Source organism: Sus scrofa, chromosome 7 (genome assembly GCF_054392235.1).
Source record: "Sus scrofa isolate SSC_HxYL_T2T_F1_AM1 chromosome 7, Sscrofa_HxYL_maternal_Yorkshire_Landrace_v2.0, whole genome shotgun sequence".
In the NCBI taxonomy this organism is placed as follows: Eukaryota; Metazoa; Chordata; class Mammalia; order Artiodactyla; family Suidae; genus Sus; species Sus scrofa.
This window is the reverse complement of record NC_139389.1, coordinates 26,118,659-26,138,819: the sequence shown is the minus strand read 5'-3', so window position 1 is coordinate 26,138,819 and position 20,161 is coordinate 26,118,659. Positions and strand designations below refer to the sequence as shown.

The 20,161-nt window shown below is 39.4% G+C and overlaps 3 protein-coding genes across 3 annotated transcripts; all 3 read left to right on the top strand.

The window, feature by feature from the left end:
- Positions 1–488: 488 nt before the first annotated feature.
- LOC146401430 (olfactory receptor 12D3-like) lies at positions 489–1,427 on the top strand. Its single transcript, XM_084970515.1, has one exon. It carries the CDS (start codon positions 489–491, stop codon positions 1,425–1,427), a length of 939 nt encoding a protein of 312 aa, XP_084826641.1.
- A 3,555-nt stretch (positions 1,428–4,982) lies between these two features.
- Positions 4,983–10,509, top strand: LOC110258112 (olfactory receptor 5V1-like). The gene has a single exon (XM_084966871.1). It carries the CDS (start codon positions 7,896–7,898, stop codon positions 8,850–8,852), a length of 957 nt encoding a protein of 318 aa, XP_084822997.1. The 5' UTR covers positions 4,983–7,895; the 3' UTR covers positions 8,853–10,509.
- Positions 10,510–18,989: 8,480 nt separating this feature from the next.
- On the top strand, positions 18,990–19,943 carry LOC110258057 (olfactory receptor 5V1). Its single transcript, XM_021081027.2, has one exon. It carries the CDS (start codon positions 18,990–18,992, stop codon positions 19,941–19,943), a length of 954 nt encoding a protein of 317 aa, XP_020936686.2.
- Positions 19,944–20,161: the final 218 nt, after the last annotated feature.

The window sequence follows — 20,161 nt, the reverse complement described above, 5'->3', positions numbered from 1 at the left end:
TTTTTGGTTTGTTTTTTTTTTAGAGGCGATTTAGGACTATTGCTGAGCTTCTACCCGTACCCAGAAAGGGGAACATTGCCTATCACATCCATTTATAAATGTTTAAATGTTTACAAATACATCTGACACGACTCTTCTTAGCTACATTAGTTTTAGTGCTACGATGGGGCTAAAATGGAGTCCTGTTCTCTTACTGTATTCACTGCCTATCTGCTTTCTTCTATGTGATCTGCTTTATAGGTTTAACTCAGCATTCTATGTATGCTTCTTAGTTCTATGCAGCGTATAGATCACAGGGTCTCTGAACTGATCCCATATTCTGGTTCCTAAATGACGTTGCAAGTGAATTTAACTCGAGCATTTCCAACCCCTTTGCTCAGCATGGATCACCCTCCTGTATTTCCTGGTGAGGAACTTGCTGCATTTAGCCTGTACAGTCTACTGGAACAGGTTTACTAATCGTCACCGTCATTAGCCTTCTCAAAGCAATGGAGAACGTCACCACAGTGGATGAGTTTCTTCTGCTGGAACTGACTTCCAATCAGGAGCTGCAACCAATCATCTTCATGACCCTCTTGGTTGTGTACATTATAGATCTGTTTGGAAATGGGTCCATATTAGTGGTCGTCACCTCAGAGCCAAGACTCTACTCTCCCATGTATTTTTTCCTGGGAAATCTTTCTTGTCTGGATATCTGCTATTCTTCAGTGACACTGCCCAGGCTAATGGCAAACCTCTTCTCCACTCACAAGGCCATATCCTTCCTAGGCTGCATCAGTCAGCTCCACTTCTTCCACTTTCTGGGCTGCACTGAGGCCCTTTTGCTGGCCGTGATGGGCTTTGACCGATTTGTGGCCATCTGCTACCCGCTTCGCTACACTGTGATCATGAACCTCTGGGTGTGTATTCTCTTGGCAGCTGTGGCCTGGATCACCAGCTTCTTTTATGCTCTGATGCATTCTGTCATGACTGCACGCCTGAACTTTTGCCACTCTCTGAAACTCAGCTACTTCTTCTGTGATGTGAAGCCCCTCTTAGAGTTGGCCTGTGGTGACATTCGGCTCAATCGATGGCTCATTTTTATTGTCACGGGCAGCTTATCTATGGCAGCGTGCTTTCTCACTCTCCTCTCCTACTTCTACATCATCACCTTTCTTCTCCTCAAGCACCGGTCCTGCCACATGCTCCACAAGGCTCTGTCTACTTGTGCCTCCCATTTCATGGTGGTGTCTCTCTTCTATGGAACTGTGGGGCTCACATACATCCCCCCTGCCTCTGCCACATCTGTATCACAGGGACGGTACGTGGCTGTCATACACACCACTGTGACTTCGGTGCTGAATCCACTGATATACACCCTTAGGAATAAGGAAGTGAAGTTGGCTCTGAGGAGAGTTTTTGGGAGGAAATGGAAGCTGTCTGTCTAAAGAAAATCACTGGCAACACCAGAGGAAATGAGAACTGTGTGTTCTCTTGATGACATTTATTTTCTCATCTAGACTAACTTGGATCCATTTCTTGAATTCTGTTTTCATTTCAGAAATTTGTGCCACATGTAGGTGTGGTCTTCACACATATGATTCCAATTATCCTTTAGTCGCTCACGCAAAGTATTTTTTCAACAGGGAATGTTCACTTTGCAGTGGAAACGATCCCTACGTTTATGACATGAGGACATGGATCTTTTTTCAGCTGAGAAGCTGGGCAAAGAAAAGCTGAAGAAGTAACTGCGTGTCTCTTTCTGAAAGTAAAATGCATGGAGTAAAAGGCAGAATCAGCATGCCCTGGTGGGCACTCTTTTGCAGGGTTGGGTCAATGAAAGCCTGTTTCATAAACACCACTTGACAGAACGTGGAAGGAAATAGTGGAGTGAGTCATGTGGGTATGTGATAGTTTATCTTGATGCAGAAATGACAGTGAATGGAGCAACAATGGTGTAGAGTGTTGGTCTTTTATGGGAGGAATACAGCGTGTCCCACGTGCCTGGAACTCAGTGGGTAGTGAAGAGAGGGGCAGGAGATGAGGGCAGAAAAGCGATGGTAGTCAGGTCTTGGCATCCAGTTGGTCAGCTGAAGGTTCTCCGCACTTACTCTGGGTAATGAGCCTGATAACGGGGCCCTTGAGCAAGGAAGTGACTTCCTACAACTTCTGTGGTGAAAGAATCACAGTGTTACTCTCTTGAGAACAGAGAGTAGAGGAACCAAGATGGAATTAGTTAGGATCCCTTATCATCCTTTGGATGAGAATCGAGGGCAGCCTAGGCTAGGGTAATGGTGGTGGCGACTGGAGGAGCATCGAGATTCTGGATGTATTTCGAACACTCAACTTTCAGTATTTGCCGATAGCTTCGATGCGCAGTAGGAAGATGAGAGGTATCCCAGATGATGATTAATTTTCAATGTCTATGTTAGTGCCCAGAAATGCCTGAAGTACAGTGAGTTTAGGCGACGAACAGAGCAAGGTGTGAAGTAGGTTTTGATTTGCTTTTCTCATAATAGAAATGTTTTGACTTGAGTTCTCCTTCCTACTAATTAATCCTCTTTATGCAAAGTACAGTGTATTTTGAAAACCTAATCTTAAAGACAAAGATAAATGCCATATGATATTATTTATGTGTGGAATCTGAACTATGACACAAGTGGACTATGAAGGAAAAGAAGAGGAAAAAGCACACACACACACACACACACACACACACACACACACACACACACATATATATGTATAACTGAATCACTTTGTTGTAGAGCAGAAATTAACACAACTTTGTAAATCAACTATACGTCAATAAAGTTAATTAAAAAGATAAAAATCTGAAGTTGCCTTGTGGCTCAGTGAGTTAAGGATCTGGTGTTGTCACTGCTGTGGCTCTGGTTACTCTAGTGGTGCAGGTTCAATCCTGGCCCAGAACTTCTGCATGCTATAGACATGTCTACAACAAGATAAAAAATAAAAAATAAGTAAAAACATAATCTTAAGATCAGAATGAAAGTTTTACTATCAAAGACAACTTCATATATGACAATTTTTTCTCTCTAGGAATTATTTAATTCAATTTTTCTGGTAATAAAAGCAGTAAGAAATGGAACATAGGTTCAGTATTAGAGCATTTATACATTGCTAAGAGGAATTAGGTATGTATTTAAACAACCAAACAATGCAGAATATGGCAGCTGAAGAAGACATTCTAAAGGGAATTGGCTTACTGGTACTGCTGTGCTGTGGGTTTGATCCCTGGTCCAGGAACCTTTGCATGCCTGGGATGCGGCGAAGGCAGGGTGTGGGGCAAGTTTAACTGTAGGTAAAAGCTAGGATGAGTAGAAAGTATATGTGTAATAAAGTAGAAGCCATATTTTATTTGATATATGATAAAGTTACCACAAAGTTGTAACAGTTTGTGTGTTGGTTCATAACATATTAGTGATGTAAAAATAATCATTAATGTTAGGATAAGTGAAAAATTCTCAAAAATTTTCTTTTGATTTCTTTTCCAAAGATGCCAATACAGGTATACCTCAGAGATATTGTGGGCTTGTTTTCAGACCACTGCCATAAATTGGATAGAACAAAAAAGTGAGTCACAAGAATACTTGGTTTTCCAGCGCATAGAAAAGATGTTTATACTCTACTTAATCTCTTAAGTGTACAATAGCACTGTGTCTAAAAAACAATGTATACACCTTAATTAAACATATTTTCTTGCTGAAAAATGCAAACCATCACCTGAGCCTTCAGTGAGTTGTAGTAGTAGCATCAAAGATCACTGATCACAGATCACCATAACCAGTATCATAATACTGAAAAAGTTTGAGGTTTTGGGAGACTACCAAAATGTGACATGAGATTCAAAGTGGCCAAAAGCTGTTAGGAAATTGGCGCTGATAGGCTTGCTCGATGCAGGACTGCCACAGAGCTTCAATGTGTAAAAATCACAGTATCTGTGGAGGGCAGTAAAGTGAAACATCATAAATCAAGGTATGCCTTACCCCAAGGAGAAAAAGGGTGAAAAGTGCTGGACTCTCCATTCTATACTGCTCTCCTCTTCCAGACCTTGGTCCTACAAAAATCCTCACTGCCTTGTTAGCTCTCTGATGCCTTCAAAAAGATTTTTCCAGAGTTACCATCGTGGTGCAGTGGTTAACGAATCCGACTAGGAACCATGAGGTTGCAGGGTTCGATCCCTGCCCTTGCTCAGTGGGTTGACAATCTGGTGTTGCCGTGATCTGTGGTGTAGGTTGCAGACGCAGCTCGGATCCTGCGTTGCTGTGGCTCAGGCGTAGGCTGGCAGCTACAGCTCCAATTCAACCCCTAGTCTGGGAACCTCCATATGCCTCAGAAGTGGCCCAAGAAATGGCAAAAAGACAAAAAAAAAAAGATTTTTCCTTTTCTGATTTACCTCTGACCCTTTGACCCAGACTTAAAGGGCCCACCTGGAAAAGTTCCCCTATTTTATGGTCAACTGATTTGAGGATCTCATTACATCTGCAATACATATATATACACACACACATCTGTATAATATAATAATATAGTTATGGGAGTGATATCTCATTATGTTCATATATTCTGCCAAAACTCAAAGGGAGATTATACACAAGTCAGGTTCATTAAGTGTTATTGTGGACTTTTGCCTGCCACACACACTCGTCTTTTTTTTTTTTTTTTTTTTTTTTTTAAGTCAGACATGACTTTACTAGCTTCACAAGCAGCATTCACAATGGGAAGTCCCATCCATCTTATATACCAGTACAAAACAAAGCTGGCAATGTAGGGTTCTTAACCCACTGAACCATTGTGAACTCCAAATTTATAAGAGCTTTTTTTTTAATTACTCAATGAATTTATCATATCTGTAGATGTATAATGATCATCACAATCCAATTTCACAGGATTTCCATCCCCACACATATCCATCTTAAAAGTTGTTATGTGTCTCAAAGGAGACAAATAGTATAAAAGTACAGTTTTGGACTTACCTTGTGGTACACCTGGTTAAGGATCCAGCTTTGTCACTGCAGTGGTTTGGGTCTCTGCTATGGCACAGGTTCAGTCCCTGGCTCAGGATCTTCCACATGCAGTGGGTGCAGCCAATAAGGAAAAAAGTATATATTTAAAATTTAAATTTCTGTAATTATGTGTTGTTTAAATTTATGTAATTATATAATGAAATTCACATTAACATCATTTAAAATACAATGATAAAAATAAGAGCAATAATGATAACTTTCAGCTATATCCAATAATGAGGATCTAATTTTATGGCTTCTTTTTTGTCTTTGAATGTAGAATATCTTTTTTGGTAGGTTCCAGTCTTTTCTGTTGGTGGTGGTTTAACAGTTAGTTGTGATTTTGATGTTTTCATGAGAGGGGGTGAGCTCACGTCCTTCTACTCCACCATCTTACCTGATTGCCTGCTTTTTAAAATCATTTTTACAGTTAACTGGGAAATCTTGTAACCCTATGCCAGCTCTGTGTGAGTTAGCTCTTTTTTTGTTTCTTTTGTTATCTAGAAGTCTTACTTAACTGCAAATTCCATGTTTCTAAACTGCACCTAAGTACCAATTAGGACTACTTTATTTCTAGAGAAGCTATTTTAGCTTCTGTATGGAGGATCTAATATTATGGAGAATTACAATGGTGATACTATTGTGTGTGTGTGTGTGTGTGTGTGTGTGTGTAAAATGATAAGAGCAGTATTATTTTCTTAAATTTTGCCACCCCAGACCATTTTACCATACATCTTAATTAAGACCCAAAGTCCCCAAAGTCTTCATCCTTGCTATTTGGGGAAAAGTAATTAGATTTTCACTACACAGTGTGTGCTTTATTAAAGAAATCATATAAATAGGAGGAAAGAAGAGAGCTGCTGTTGTTGGACATGCGAGTTGGAAGAGAGGAGAGGTTGTAGCCATTTCCTGCTACCCTTCGGGTGGTTCCAAACATAAGTGGCAGAGATGGTAGTCCTGCAGAAGAGAATGTCCTTCCTGTTCACATAAGAATATGAAGAGGCTATTCTCTCTTTGTAAGGGTAATATTTTTCTCCACAACAACCCCTGGTTGAACCATTACCACAGCAAATCAAACTAAACCAAACTGGGTAAGTGGGGCTAAAATAAATTATCTTGAAAAAACAAAGAGACTTCCCTGTGAGTCTTCTGCCCAGAGAAGTCAGCCTTGTGAGTTAATTGAAAGGAAACCCAGAAGTTTATCATTGAACACACATGTATTATGTGCCAGAGCCTGTGCCCAATGCTTAGAATGCAACATTAACACTCAGTACATTGCTTTGTAAAACTCAGTATATTCTACTAGGGGAGCAGGCAATACACAATAAGCATACCAAATAGATAAATTATATGGGCTCTCACAAGGTGCTATGTGTCTTGGGGCAATGGAAGATGCATGTGCAGGGGAAACAGAGTGTAGGAGAGCACAGAGAGGCTGGTTGAGGTGACACTCATTGATTTATACCATTTGAGATCAGACTAAAATGAAGTTAGGACTTTTGTCAGATGGACAGTCCTGGGGAAGAACCAAGGCAAAGGGGAACATCAAAGAGGCCAGCGTGAATTGACTGAAGGAGTTAAGGGGCAAAAAGAGGAAATTAGGTTGGAGAAGTAAAAAGAAAAAGGTTTTACAGAGCTTGTAGCCTTTCATAAGAATTTGAATTTACAGTCTGAGCTGGAGTATAGTAGGAGGGTTATGAGTAGAGGCCTAATAGTGGAAAGTGACTTACATATAATTGGCTGCTATATTGAAAGTAGACCATAGGGAGTTCCCTTGTGGCTCAGCAGGTTAAGGACCTGACATTGTCACTCTTGCAGCTCCAGTTGCTGCAGTGGTGTAGGTTTAAGCCCTGGCCTGGGAACTTCCACACACTGTGGGTGTGGCCAAAAAGAAAAAAAAATGTGTTAATTCAAAGTAGACCATAATTGAGCAATGTTAGAATATGAGATTCTGTGCATATGGGTCAACATTTCATAATTGACCCAACCACTTTGAATCAAGGGAATATTGAGGTAAAGACCTAATGAAGTAGGTTGAAGAGACACTGGAAAGAGTAGGAATGGAGAATGTCAATTTTGACATTGTTTGTGAGAAGTTTTGATGTAAATATCAGAAAAATGGGGTGACACTAGTGAAGAAAAATAGTGATAAAGGAAGACATTTTAAATGTTTTATAATAGGAGAAATAATAGCCTGTTCCTTTGCTAAAGAGAATGCTTCAGTAGAGAAAGAAAGAAAAGTATGAGGAGACAATGGCCTTGCTGGAGTCTGCCCTTGATTAAGTGAGTGAACTCTAGGATATGTCTGCTATGATTAATCATGAATTTCCTCTGTATTTTATGGAGCATCCCTCCAAATATACTATCATCTCTGGTACCACTATGTCCTTTTCTGTCCTCCTCATCCTCCATAATATATAAAATGTGACTAATTCTACATGAAATCTACAAATGTCAGCCTCCAAAAGTGTGCAGGTCACCATAGTTGATTGGCCCACTAATGACAACTGTCTCAATAAGCCTCCAAATTACTGTAACTTAGGATGAAAAAGTAGATGAGGGCATTCCTTCCTTTCATTAGGCTTTATGGTGCATGTGGCCATTCATGTTTTACTTAAATATTCAAAACTGCTTATGTGTCGATTTTAAAAGATTTGACTGACAGATGAAAGGCTGATAATGTTTCTACTTATGCTGAGTGATAATGCATAGAATTTATTTGTTGTGGGATTGTGCATTTTTACAGGTATATCTAATGGTTTTTGATTAGTTATATTACCTTTTCACCTGTGAAGTTTTTTATTTTCTTGTTTTGTAGCCTGTTTCTGGAGCAGTACAGATTACAGAAATCCTTTGTTCCCAATTGTGAAGGAAAACCGGAATTATATTATGGAAGGAGAAAACCAAACAGTTCTGTTTGAGTTTATCATCTTGGGATTCTCCAACTTAAAAGAGTTACAATTTTTACTTTTCACCATCTTCCTTGTAACTTATATCTGTACTTTGGGAGGAAATAGCTTCATAATTTTGGTAACCATGACTAATCTGCACCTGCACACGCCTATGTATTTTTTTCTGGAAAACTTAGCTTTTCTTGACATCTGCTACACCACCACCAATGTTCCCCAGATGATGGCGCATCTTCTGTCAGAGAAAAAAAGCATTTCCTATTTAGGTTGCATGGCTCAACTTTTTGCATTTATTTTTTTTGTGGGATCAGAGTCCCTGCTCCTGGCAGCAATGGCATATGATCGCTATATTGCAATCTGTAAGCCCTTAAGGTATTCAGTTATTATGAACAAGGTTCTGTATAGCCAGTTAGCAGCCTCCTGCTGGTCTGGTGGTTTCCTCAATTCAGCGGTGCACACAGTACTGACATTCCGACTGCCCTTCTGTGGCAACAATCAGATTAATTATTTCTTCTGTGATATACCTCCTTTGTTGGTCTTGTCTTGCGGGGACACTTCTGTCAATGAATTGGCACTACTATCCATTGGGGTGGTCATTGGTTGGACTCCTTTCCTGTGTATTGTCCTTTCCTACCTCTATATTATCTCCACCATCTTGAGGATCCGATCCTCCAAGGGGAGACAAAAGGCCTTTTCCACCTGTGCCTCCCACCTGACCATTGTCCTTCTCTATTACGGCAGCGCCATCTTCACATATGGACGACCCATCTCAACATATTCACTGGAAAAAGACAGGCTGATCTCAGTATTGTATAGTATTGTTACCCCCATGCTAAATCCTATAATCTACTCCTTGAGGAATAAAGATATTCAAGAGGCTATGCAAGTTATGGGGAGAAAGTGGAAGGCTTCAAGCTCCCTCTCTTTTGATGTGTAAGTTTTTCTTTTCTAAGAAGATGACATTACAAAACTGGCCATTTTACTTATAGAGCTGATTTTGGCTAATTACTCTCAAACAAAAGTAAAAGTCAATGCAAATTTTCACATCCAGCACTTTCAGAAACACTCTCGCTAAAAATACTATATGAAATATTTAAATTTTTTCAGAGAGATCAGTTAATGTAAAAGATAGTGAGGAATCACAAATCTAATATTGAACAGAGTTGAAAATACAAAGATGTGAAATTGGCATTAGCGACCCTCTCTTATGAGGACTCCTGATAATCTTGAAGAAGTGTTTGAGGTTCTGAATAGTGTTTTGACATCCTTGTAAGATTAGAGAGCTAAAAATGGAGTCTTGAGCTAGTTAATTGAAACAACTATTATCCTCTATTTTATCTGGTAAACTTATCAATAACTTACGTGCCTAGTGACTACCATATTGGACCATGCATCCATAGAACAGTTCTTTCCTTGCCATTAATAGACAGTGCTTCTCTGAAAGAAGAAGTATTAGATGGGCAGCTTTGCTTTAAGAGATATCACAACCAATTGCAAAATGAAAACAACAGTATGTTAATGGTTCAGTGATAAACTGATCATTGGAATAAACTAGAGAATCCAGAAAAAGTCCCCTGAATAAACATATTTATTTGATTACATGATAGAAGAGGCCAGAAGAGGCATGAAAGAAAAGTTGAATAAGGACAATGTTTTCAATAAAAAGGCAAAAGGGCATATGCTCCTAGCCTTAAATGTTATACAAAAATCAATTCTAGGGTACTGTATACCTTAGTGTGTAAAAGAACAATAAGACTTTTAGAAAGTGATAAAGGCTACCACCGTATCACACGTGGTCTTGTCAGACCCGATCTGGAGCAGAGACCTGATGCCACCCCCACCACTGCCTCTGCTTAGCACCTCTGGCAGGAAGGACAGTGGTCCCCAAGTCCAAAGGCAATGGGCTGGAGAACACGGCCTCTTGGATGGAGCCCACAGCTTTCGTTCAGCCTGGCCCTACGTGGCTAAGGCGCTTGCTCTGTGGTTGATGATCACGGTGGGTGGGGGTTGACCCAGGTTTGCAGGGAATAGTCACTGTGGACGACAAAATGAGATAAGTTGAATAAGTGACAAATAAAGGCAAAGTTTTAGAAGCCAGAAGGGAATTGAAAATTTAAAAATATTAATATATTCCTTTTCACCCTCACTAAAGTCACTCTTACTCAGGCATTGATTTTTTTTCTTTGAATTTTCTTGACTAATGGTATAGCCTCTTGCTGGCCTCCCCTCCCCTCCTTCACCCTACTTTACTAAATCCTGTACATTATGTCTGAATTAATTTCAAAACACATATTTGATAAAAATGAATGAAGCAGAGGGAGAGGAAAGGTGCTTTACATTGTTATTAACTGTATATTAGAAAGTAATAAATTTCTCTTGTCTCAGTCCCTTTTGCTATCAAGTGATCTGTGTATTAGCCCTCTTCGTGGACTTCTCTTTCTCCTCTCCATTGACAGTAAAGGCTGTCATAGTCCTCCATACTGTTGCTTATACCTGTAGCTCATTCAGTTTTCATTGCTGTATAGAATTTCATGGTATGAATATGCCCACAAATGCTTTATTCTTTCAATGAAATTAAACACCTAACAATTGCATGAAACTATTATTTTCACTATTTCTAGGTTAATTTTGGGGGAAAAAGCAGCTAGAATTGTTCAATCTGACATTAAGACTTATTTTAAGACCTATTGGAGTTCCTATTGTGGTTCAGAGGGTTAAGAACCCAACTTGTATCCATGAGAATGCAGGTTTGTTCCCTGGCTTTGCTGGCAGCTGCAGCTCTGATTTGACCCCTAGCCCAGGAACTTCCATATGCCGCAGGTGTGGCCTAAAAAAAAAAAAACCTATTATGACACCTACTAGTGGAAGGTCAAGTTCATGGTCCAAAAGCAGACAAGATTATCATAGGATAGAGGTCTTAGAGACAGACCCAAATATTTGTATGGTAACCTAATATATAATATGTATGGCACTCCAATAAATGATGGAAATTTAGTAATAGTTTGGAGAAATCAGATCACTAAGTAAAGAAAAATAAATTAGATTTCTAACTTTCACTTTGTGAAAGATGAACTTTAAGTGGATTAAGGAGGAAAATTTGAAATTTAAAAACTGTAAAGTTGATATTAAAGTAAGAGAATAGGGAGTTCCCATCATGGCACAGTGGAAACAAATCCAACTAGGAACCATGAGGTTGGGGGTTTGATCCCTGGCCTTGCTCAGTGGGTTAAGGATCCAGCGTTGCCATGAAATGTGGTATAGGTCACAGACACGGCTTGGACCTGGCATTGCTGTAGCTGTGGTGTAGGCCATCAGCTGTAGCCCAATTAGACCCCTAGCCTGGGAACCTCCATATCAGCCCTAAAAAGCAAAAAAAAAAAAAAAAAAAAAAGTATGAGAATCTATTTGTGGTGAAAAACCTAAACCTCAAAATGCACAACCTATATAACCTGAGAAATTACGGATTTAATCATAAAAAATTTAAGGATTTCCTTTCAATGAATGACATCATAAAGTTAATCACAGATGTCAGATTACTAGAAGTTACTTGTGAAAAATAAAATTTGAAAGTGACTAATGATGTCTTACATAAATAAGGAACTCATAAAGAATAAGAAAAAAACAAGAAACTTAAGAATATGTGCGAAGAACAAACCTAGGCAGATTAGTAGAAGAGGAAACCCGAATGATTGACAAAAAAAAATCCCCTCATAGAGGAGATGTTCAGAATTGCTAGTAATCTGAATTATGCAGATTTGAACAATAAGGAGCCACCACCTCATTCCCATATGCTGACAAAAATTACAAAGCTAGATAATGCCAAGCAATGTAAGAAACCCTCATGTGCCACTGTGAATGGTACAGGTACAATTGGGCAAAATGACAGAATTTTGAAGATCAACTTTGTTAATTTAAAATTTATGGAAAATTAATTTTGCTTTGCCCCAACTTTAGTTTGTTTTTGGAGAAGTCCCCTCTGATTCTGAGGCACTTCCAGGCCAGTAGATAGTCATAAAAATATTAGCATTGTCTTTAGCTTCCTAGAGGGATGAACTTTCCAGTACATAATGTGGAATGAATGGTGGATGATGGAATTACATTCCGAAATCATCATGGTGGCATTAGGAATTAAACTGTTTGAATACAACTTAAGATCATAACATGTGGGTAAGTAGGGAGAGTATGTTGGTGGTGATGAGAGATGTGGTCTTCAAACATTTTTTTGTTCCTGAATCAGTTTCATTAAAAACAACTGTTTAGAGAATTCCCTTTATGGCTCAGCAGTTAACAAACCCGACTAGGATCCATGAGGATGAGGGTTCGATCCCTGGCCTCTCTCAGTGGGTTAAGGATCCAGCATTGCCATGAGCTGTGGTGTAGGTCACAGATGTGGTTCAGATCCTGCGTTGCTGTGGCTGTGGTGTAGGCTGGCGGCTACAGTTCCGATTAGACCCCCAGACCTGAGAACTTCCATGTGCCGCAGGTGCAGCCCTAAAAAGGAAAAACAAAAAACAAAAAACCCAAAACCACTACCACCGACAAAAAACCCAACTTTTTAGTACCCACACATCAATACATTGCGTGTCTTACAGTTATGTTAAAATATTATGTCTAGGAATTCCCTGGTGGCTCAGGGAATTAAGGATCTGGCATAGTCACCTCTGTGGCTCAGGCTGCTGCTGTGGCATGGGTTTGATCCCTGGCCCAGAAATTTCCACATGTCACAGGTGTGGCCCCCAATAATATATTATGTCTCCATTTTGGTTGATACCTCAAAGGCTACCAGCAAATCTATCCAAAAGCAAAGTTCTAGGTCACTAAATAAGTGCCTATGTAGAGAATTGATTCAGTGACTGAGGGGATTTCTTTGGTAAGAACTGGTGTGCTAGGTAAGCCTCACTCAACTCCAGAAGGAAATGAGGGTGCTTCCCCTTAACTTAAGCTGAGAGAGAGAGAAAAGAAAAAATAACAAGTTAAAGAGCCCTGGAATTTTAGAGTCCAAGGACTCATATACTCTGATGTGGCTGAGGAACAAGAAACTAGAAAACTGCTTTTCCTCTGATGATGGGGAAAGGATGCAAGATGTTGCTCTTGGTCAGCAGTGGGCTTACAGGTAGGAGTCCACCTGGGCCTACAGGTAGGAGTCCACCTGGAACCGTTTTGATTCCACAGGAGACTTCCGGAAGCAGAAGCTGTAATGGCAACAGAGCCACTGGAGGACAACCAGATGCTTAGGGACTGAGCCAGGACGCAGAAGGAGGCAGTCTCAGGACCTGTGCTCAGATGTCCCAGAGGTTTGTCTCCAAGGTCCTTAGAAGAGGCCACAAAATGTGGGGACCTTCTGCATCTAGGGAGCATTGTCCTTGCCCACTCTTGTCCCTTGCACTGGCCTTCAGGAACTGATGAGACTCCTGGCCTTCAGGGAGAAGACCCTGAATTCAGACACTCCATCAGCAGCCTCTCCAGGGTCAGTTAATAGCTGTCACTTCCCTGTGTTCATAAAAGCAGCCCTACATTAGGTTGTATGAGTCTGAATGATGATCTCTGCGCTTTGGGTATACTTTTGTTCATAGGTAAGTAGTATTTGTTAATTGCTTAGCTATAGCTCTACCTCTCTTAGAGATTACTTTTCTATGCCTTACTCTTTGGATGAGAGACCAAGTGAGTGGGACAGTGAGGTGTAATGACCTGGGAGGTTTCAAGGGAAGGGGTAATTGAATTGTCTGTCCTGTCCTGTGGGCGACAGGCTTAGTAAATGTGAACCAGGGAGCTTCCGTAATTTCGGGTATTTCAGTATCACTCAGAATGGCCCTCTGCTGGCTTACTGATTCTTTATTATTAAATAAAGAACAGGGAGTTCCCGTTGTGGCTCAGCAGGTTATGAACCCGACTAGTATCCATGAGGATGTCAGTTTGATCCCTGGCCTCGCTCAATGAGTTAAGGATCTGGTGTTGCCATGAGCTGTGGTGTAGGTTGCAGATGAATTGCTGTGACTGTGGTGTAGGCTGGCAGCTGCAGCTCTGATTTGACCTCTAGCCTGGGAATTTCCATATGCCGCCAGTGCGGCCCTAAAAAGCAAAAAAAAAAAAAAAGGTATGGTAAAGGTGACTTATAAGTCAAATTGTGTTTTATTTATCATTTTATTTCTAGCACAATCCCCCATGCCTGGCAAAGATAATGTTTTCAAAATATATTTGTCAAATATAGTGAGCAGCATGGATTAGCCTGGTGAATTTGTCTAATTCTTCCTCAAAAGTAGGAAGGAGAGGTTTTTAAAAAAATAGAGATAGAGATTAGTGGTGATAGAAAATACGGATTACAGAGCAGGATCTCTGCTGACAGAATGAAATTCGCACTAGATAACTCTTTGGTTCTGATAATGTGAAATATTACATTACAGGAATTTAACCCTTTATCCAACTTATTTGCTCCTTCTACTGAAAATATCCACAGTAGATCACAGAAGGAAAAGACACCAATTAAAACAAAAACACAAATAAACATCCTTTCAAATTTAGAATTCAAATATATATTTGTGTACCAGTCAGGGCAATCTATGAAGTATATGATTTTCATTCATATATAATATTCACCTTTATTTTTAGAAAGTCATGTTTAATTTATCTCTTTAGCTTCTGTACTTTGCATCAAACTACGAAATCACTTTTTCTCCATGACTTATAACTTGAACATTTTAAACTAAGGGATTCCTGTATTATCACTTTAATTTTATTTGGCATTTTTATTAATTGACCTAAACCAAACCCTAGAGCAGTATCCTCTAATAACACAAACATGAACATTTAATCTATAGCAAGGCCAGAAAATAAACAATTGTACTGGGAAGCAATCGTCCAAAAAATATTCAATTAAAAATCAGATGTTTCATAAGATTTAGATTTAACTATCTAATTTAACTAACAATTAAATTAGATTTAACATTTAACTAAAAAAGAAAGAGAAAAAAAAGAAGTAAAAAATACAAGCTATCAGAGTTTGAAATTAATTTAAATAATCCAACTGTGTGAATTTAAGTTGTACTAAAAGTATTTTTAAAGTGCTTTCTATTGTCATCAATTAAGTTCAACTTTTAGCCACTCAACTGAAACTGTCTTAGTTTGGAAGAGATAAAACTTGACTCTTTTTTTTTCACCTGATGGCTTCATAACTGTGGTTCCCAATGTTTATTTTGTTGAGACTCAGTGTTTTTGTCTGGAAAATGGGAATGATAGCATTACTTATCTCAGAGGCTTTATGTAAAGAGTAAATTAGATGCTGGGTAGAAAGTGCTTAGAGATTTTGAGTGCCCTTCTGTATACAGAACTTAACAAAAATTTGTCCACACAGACACTGAATACTACATTAGCCAAATGGCTCTTGAATTTTCCAGACTGATGACTAGCACCAGCGAATGAATCTAATGATGAGTCTTTTTAAAAGTTTATTAAGGGAGTTCCCGTCATGGCGCAGTGGTTAATGAATCCGACTAGGAGCCATGAGGTTGAGGGTTTGATCCCTGCCCTTGCTCAGTGGGTTAACAATCCGGCATTGCCGTGAGCTGTGTGTTGTAGGTCGCAGACCCTGTGGCTCTGGCGTAGGCTGGCAGCTACAGCTCCAATTAGACCCCTAGCCTGGGAACCTCCCATATGCCGCGGAAGCAGCCCAAGAAATGGAAAAAAGACAAAAAAAAAAAGTTTATTAAAACACAGGAAAATTAATCCCAAATTCAGGAAATTTAATTTAACATGCTTATTATTGAAATCTGCATAACAAAAATAAATAAGCATAACTATCCATTAATAAGGATGAATATATAAAATGTTTGCTGCATTCATATGAAGACTTGTAGAAATTCAAACATGTTTCAGGAGAATATCTATTGCTGTGAGAAATTATCATAATATGTTGCTTAAGGAAAAAGTAGATTAAAACACATACTTTCTGATGCCCATTTTGAATATTTTATGCATGGAAAATTGATTAGCAGAACATATGCCAAACCATTAGTAGAGGTTTTCTCAAATGGAGCTATTAAGGATTTTAATTATTTTATTTTTCTCTAGTTTATAAATATTCTAAAACAAAGATATTAATTTTAATCAGAAAATATAGAAGACATCTTTATGTCTTCTGTTAGAAATTTTTCTATTAAAATTTTAATAGGAAAAATAGAAGAAAATGTCAGAAAACCCTATCTAAAGGTTAAACATCGGGCATGTTCTGTATATATCTTTTAAAATAATTCTACGCTAAAGCACTCTACAGTATGAAAAAAATTCTCCTTGAATGATGATTTGTCTAGCAATTTAAGGACTGGAAAATTCACTAATAAAGAATAAACCAAGGAGTTCCTGTCATGGCACAGCAGAAATGAATCCAATTAGGAACTATGAGGTTGTGGGTTTGATCCCTGGCCTCACTCAGTGGGTTAAGGATCTGGCAGTTGCCGTGAGCTGTGGTGTAGGTCCCAGACCCAGACGTGGCTCAGATATGGCGTGGGCTCTGGCTGTGGCTCTGGTTGGACCCCTAGCCCAGGAACCTCCACATGCTGCAGATGTGCCCTAAAAAGACAAAAGACAAAAAAAAAAAAAAAAAAAAAAAAAAAAAGAATAAACCAGGAATTTAAATGCAAACTTCAACTTAGGTATTACTGTAGTCGAGATACCAGATAATGTTAAGCTTATGACACTCCTCTATGCTCTCAACTCTTTGGCATTTAACTTATTAAGAAAGTTTAGGGATGTCTTGGTGAAAACATTAATAAGATGTTGATAAATGTTACTGAAGTGAAATGACTAAGGGTTGTTGGACTGGGCACCAACATTGGTTCTTCTCAGTCTTCATGATTGAATAGAAAGATGGCAGGAAAGCCTGGAAATCTCAGAGTTCAGAGCAAGAAGATAGGTATCAGAGGAATATATAGCTAATACCTCATCATGCAAAGTGCAAAGCTGCCTTGTGTGAAACTGTTTCACAAAGCTGTAGGAAAGGGAGTTCCCATTGTGGCGCAGCAGAAATGAATCCAAATAGTATCCATGAGGATGTGGGTTCGATCCCTGGCCTTGCTCAGTGGGTTAAGGATCTGGTGTTGCTGTGAGCTGTGGTGTAGATCACAGACACATCTCGGATCCCACGTTTCTGTGGCTGTGGTGTAGGTCAGCAGCTGTAGCTCCAATTTGATCACTAGCCTGGGGAAGAGGAGAGAGGATAAAGTGTTGTATAGGATGGTGGAGGAAGGAGAGAGGAAGGAAGGAGGGAATGAAAGAGGGAATGAAGGAGGGAGGGAACGAGAGAATTCTGGAAAGTTTTCCAAAAACATGCTCCTGGAAAGGCATCTCTGAAAGCAAAACACATAGTTTTAAGTAAGATTGACAAGTAGAAGGAATACATGATGTCACTATCATTTCCTTGATTCACAGCTGAAATTGCTAAAGATCAGGAAACATTTTTCTGAGTTAGATGGGATCTTATTTGCAAAGCGGTCTTCTGCAAAAGAAGTGGCCTGGGAAATGAGACCTGCTTGCCATTCTAGGTACAAAAAAAAGCTGGAGACATGGATTCAGACATAACTAGGTTCTGTTCCTCTCTACTGCTTACTGTGTGATCTTAAATATACTGCTTAACCTCTCTGAACTTGAAAAACATCATCTGCAAAATGAGGATAAGACCATCGAGAAAAGGAAAGGTCAGAAAGTATGTCATGTATCTTACCGCAAAGTGTAACATCCAGAAAGCTAATATGTTCCCTTTAGTCTAAAAAATTCTCTGTACTTAGGAGAGGTCACAATAAGCCAGGATCCATTTCTAATACCTGATTTTTTTCTGGTCTCACAGATAGGAACCATATGGTATTTGCGCCAGGACACGAAAACCATTTCCTCATTTGATTGACCTGGCAAAAAGAGATAGAAAAGCCTTTCGGTGCCTCTTTATTGCTCATATGTCCTCTTCAACTTCTATAAAATAAAACAAATTAAATTTTATATCAGCATTCAAGCATGGAAAAAGGGAGCAGGAATGACTTTAAAGAACGAATCCCAGAGTTTCACCTACCAACTATTCTGCAGCACACATTCACAACATCACAAGAAGAAAATGCAGGTGGACCTGGACCCAGCCATTATTTTTTTACAATGATTTTTATTTTTTCCATTATGGCTGATTAACAGTGTTCTGTCAATTTTCTACCATACAGTAAGGTGACCCAGTTTCACATACATGTATACATTCTTTTTTGTCACATTATCATGCTCCATCATAAGTGACTAGAGTTCCTAGTGCTATAAAACAGGATCTCATTGCTTATCCATTCCAAAGGCAATAGTTTGCATCAATTAAACCCAAATTCCCAATCCATCCCACTCCCTCCCCCTCCCCCTCTCCCTCGGCTACCACAAGCCTGGTGTCCATGTACATGATTTTCTTTTTTGTGGAAAGGTTCATTTTTGCTGTATATTAGATTATAGATATAAGTGATATCATTAGTATTTGTCTTTCTCTTTCTGACTTACTTCACTTAGTATGAGAGTCTCTAGTGCCATCTATGTTGATGCAAATGGCATTATGTTTTCCTTTTTATGGCTAGCAGTATCCCATTATGTATATATACCACATCTTAATCCAATCATCTGTCAATGGACATTTACATTGTTCCCATGTTGTGACTATTGTGAATAGTGCTGCAATGAACATGTGGTGCATGTGTCTTTTTTAAGGAAAGTTTTGTCTGGATATATGCCCAAGAGTGGGATTGCTGGACCCAGCCATTATTAAGGTGTATCATGCCCTTTTGCCCATTTCTTTCTAATGAAACACTGTCTGTGGTGTATAATTTTAGAGATTTTTATTTACAAGGGAATTCCTGAATGTGCTTACAACTGTGTTCTGTGTTAAGTTTGAGTTATGATTTGCAAAGGGTTGCTGCTTCTCAGGGTTGATATCTCATATAGAGGGCAATAATTTTATTTTTAACACTTTCATTTTCTTGTTTTGAAGACCATTGCTACTGTGCATGTGATTATTTTAATCTGTGCTTCTCTTTGCCCAATTCGCAAAAGAAAACCAGGTAATATCATGGATGGAAAGAATCAAACAGCTCTGTCTGAATTCATCATTTTGGGATTCTCCAATCTAAACGAACTGCAGTTTTTACTCTTCACCATCTTCTTCCTGACCTATATCTGTACTTTAGGAGGAAATACATTCATTATCTTGGTGACTGTGGTTGATCCACGTCTACATACACCCATGTACCATTTCCTAGGGAACCTGGCCTTTCTTGACATCTGCTATACCACCACCAACGTCCCCCAGATGATGGCGCATCTTCTGTCAGAGAAGAAGAGCATTTCTTATGGGGGATGCATGGCTCAACTTTTTGCATTTATTTTCTTTGTGGGATCAGAGTGTCTCCTCCTGGCAGCAATGGCATATGATCGCTACATTGCAATCTGTAAGCCCTTAAGGTATTCAGTTATCATGAACAAGGTTCTGTATAGCCAGTTAGCAGCCTCCTGCTGGTCTGGTGGTTTCCTCAATTCAGCGGTGCACACAGTACTGACATTCCGACTGCCCTTCTGTGGCAACAATCAGATTAATTATTTCTTCTGTGATATACCTCCTTTGTTGGTCTTGTCTTGCGGGGACACTTCTGTCAATGAATTGGCACTACTATCCATTGGGGTGGTCATTGGTTGGACTCCTTTCCTGTGTATTGTCCTTTCCTACCTCTATATTATCTCCACCATCTTGAGGATCCGATCCTCCAAGGGGAGACAAAAGGCCTTTTCCACCTGTGCCTCCCACCTGACCATTGTCCTTCTCTATTACGGCAGCGCCATCTTCACATACGTACGGCCCATCTCATCTTACTCACTGGAGAAAGACAGACTCATCTCAGTATTGTATAGTGTTGTCACTCCCATGCTAAACCCTATAATTTACACACTGAGGAATAAAGACATCAAAGAAGCTATGAAAGCTGTGGGGAGAAAGTGGCAGCTGCCACTTCTTTCTTTCGATGTGTAACCTTCACTTATCTGCTGTCAATTATTTTAACCATATATCAACTGTGGCTTTTTCACCAGCTAGCTGTTGTTAGTGACACTCAGTTGTGTGTGTGTGTGTGTGTGTGTGTGTGTCTTTTTTTGTGTTTTTTTTTTTTTTAGGGCTGCACCTGAGGCATATGTAGGTTCCCAGTCTAGGGATCAAATTGGAGCTGCAGCTGCTGACCTACACCACAGCCA

Excerpts from the sequence above, each read along its gene's own strand:
- LOC110258057 (XM_021081027.2), top strand. The coding sequence starts at position 18,990 with ATGGATGGAAAGAATCAAACAGCTCTGTCTGAATTCATCATTTTGGGA.
- LOC146401430 (XM_084970515.1), top strand. The coding sequence starts at position 489 with ATGGAGAACGTCACCACAGTGGATGAGTTTCTTCTGCTGGAACTGACT.
- LOC110258112 (XM_084966871.1), top strand. The coding sequence starts at position 7,896 with ATGGAAGGAGAAAACCAAACAGTTCTGTTTGAGTTTATCATCTTGGGA.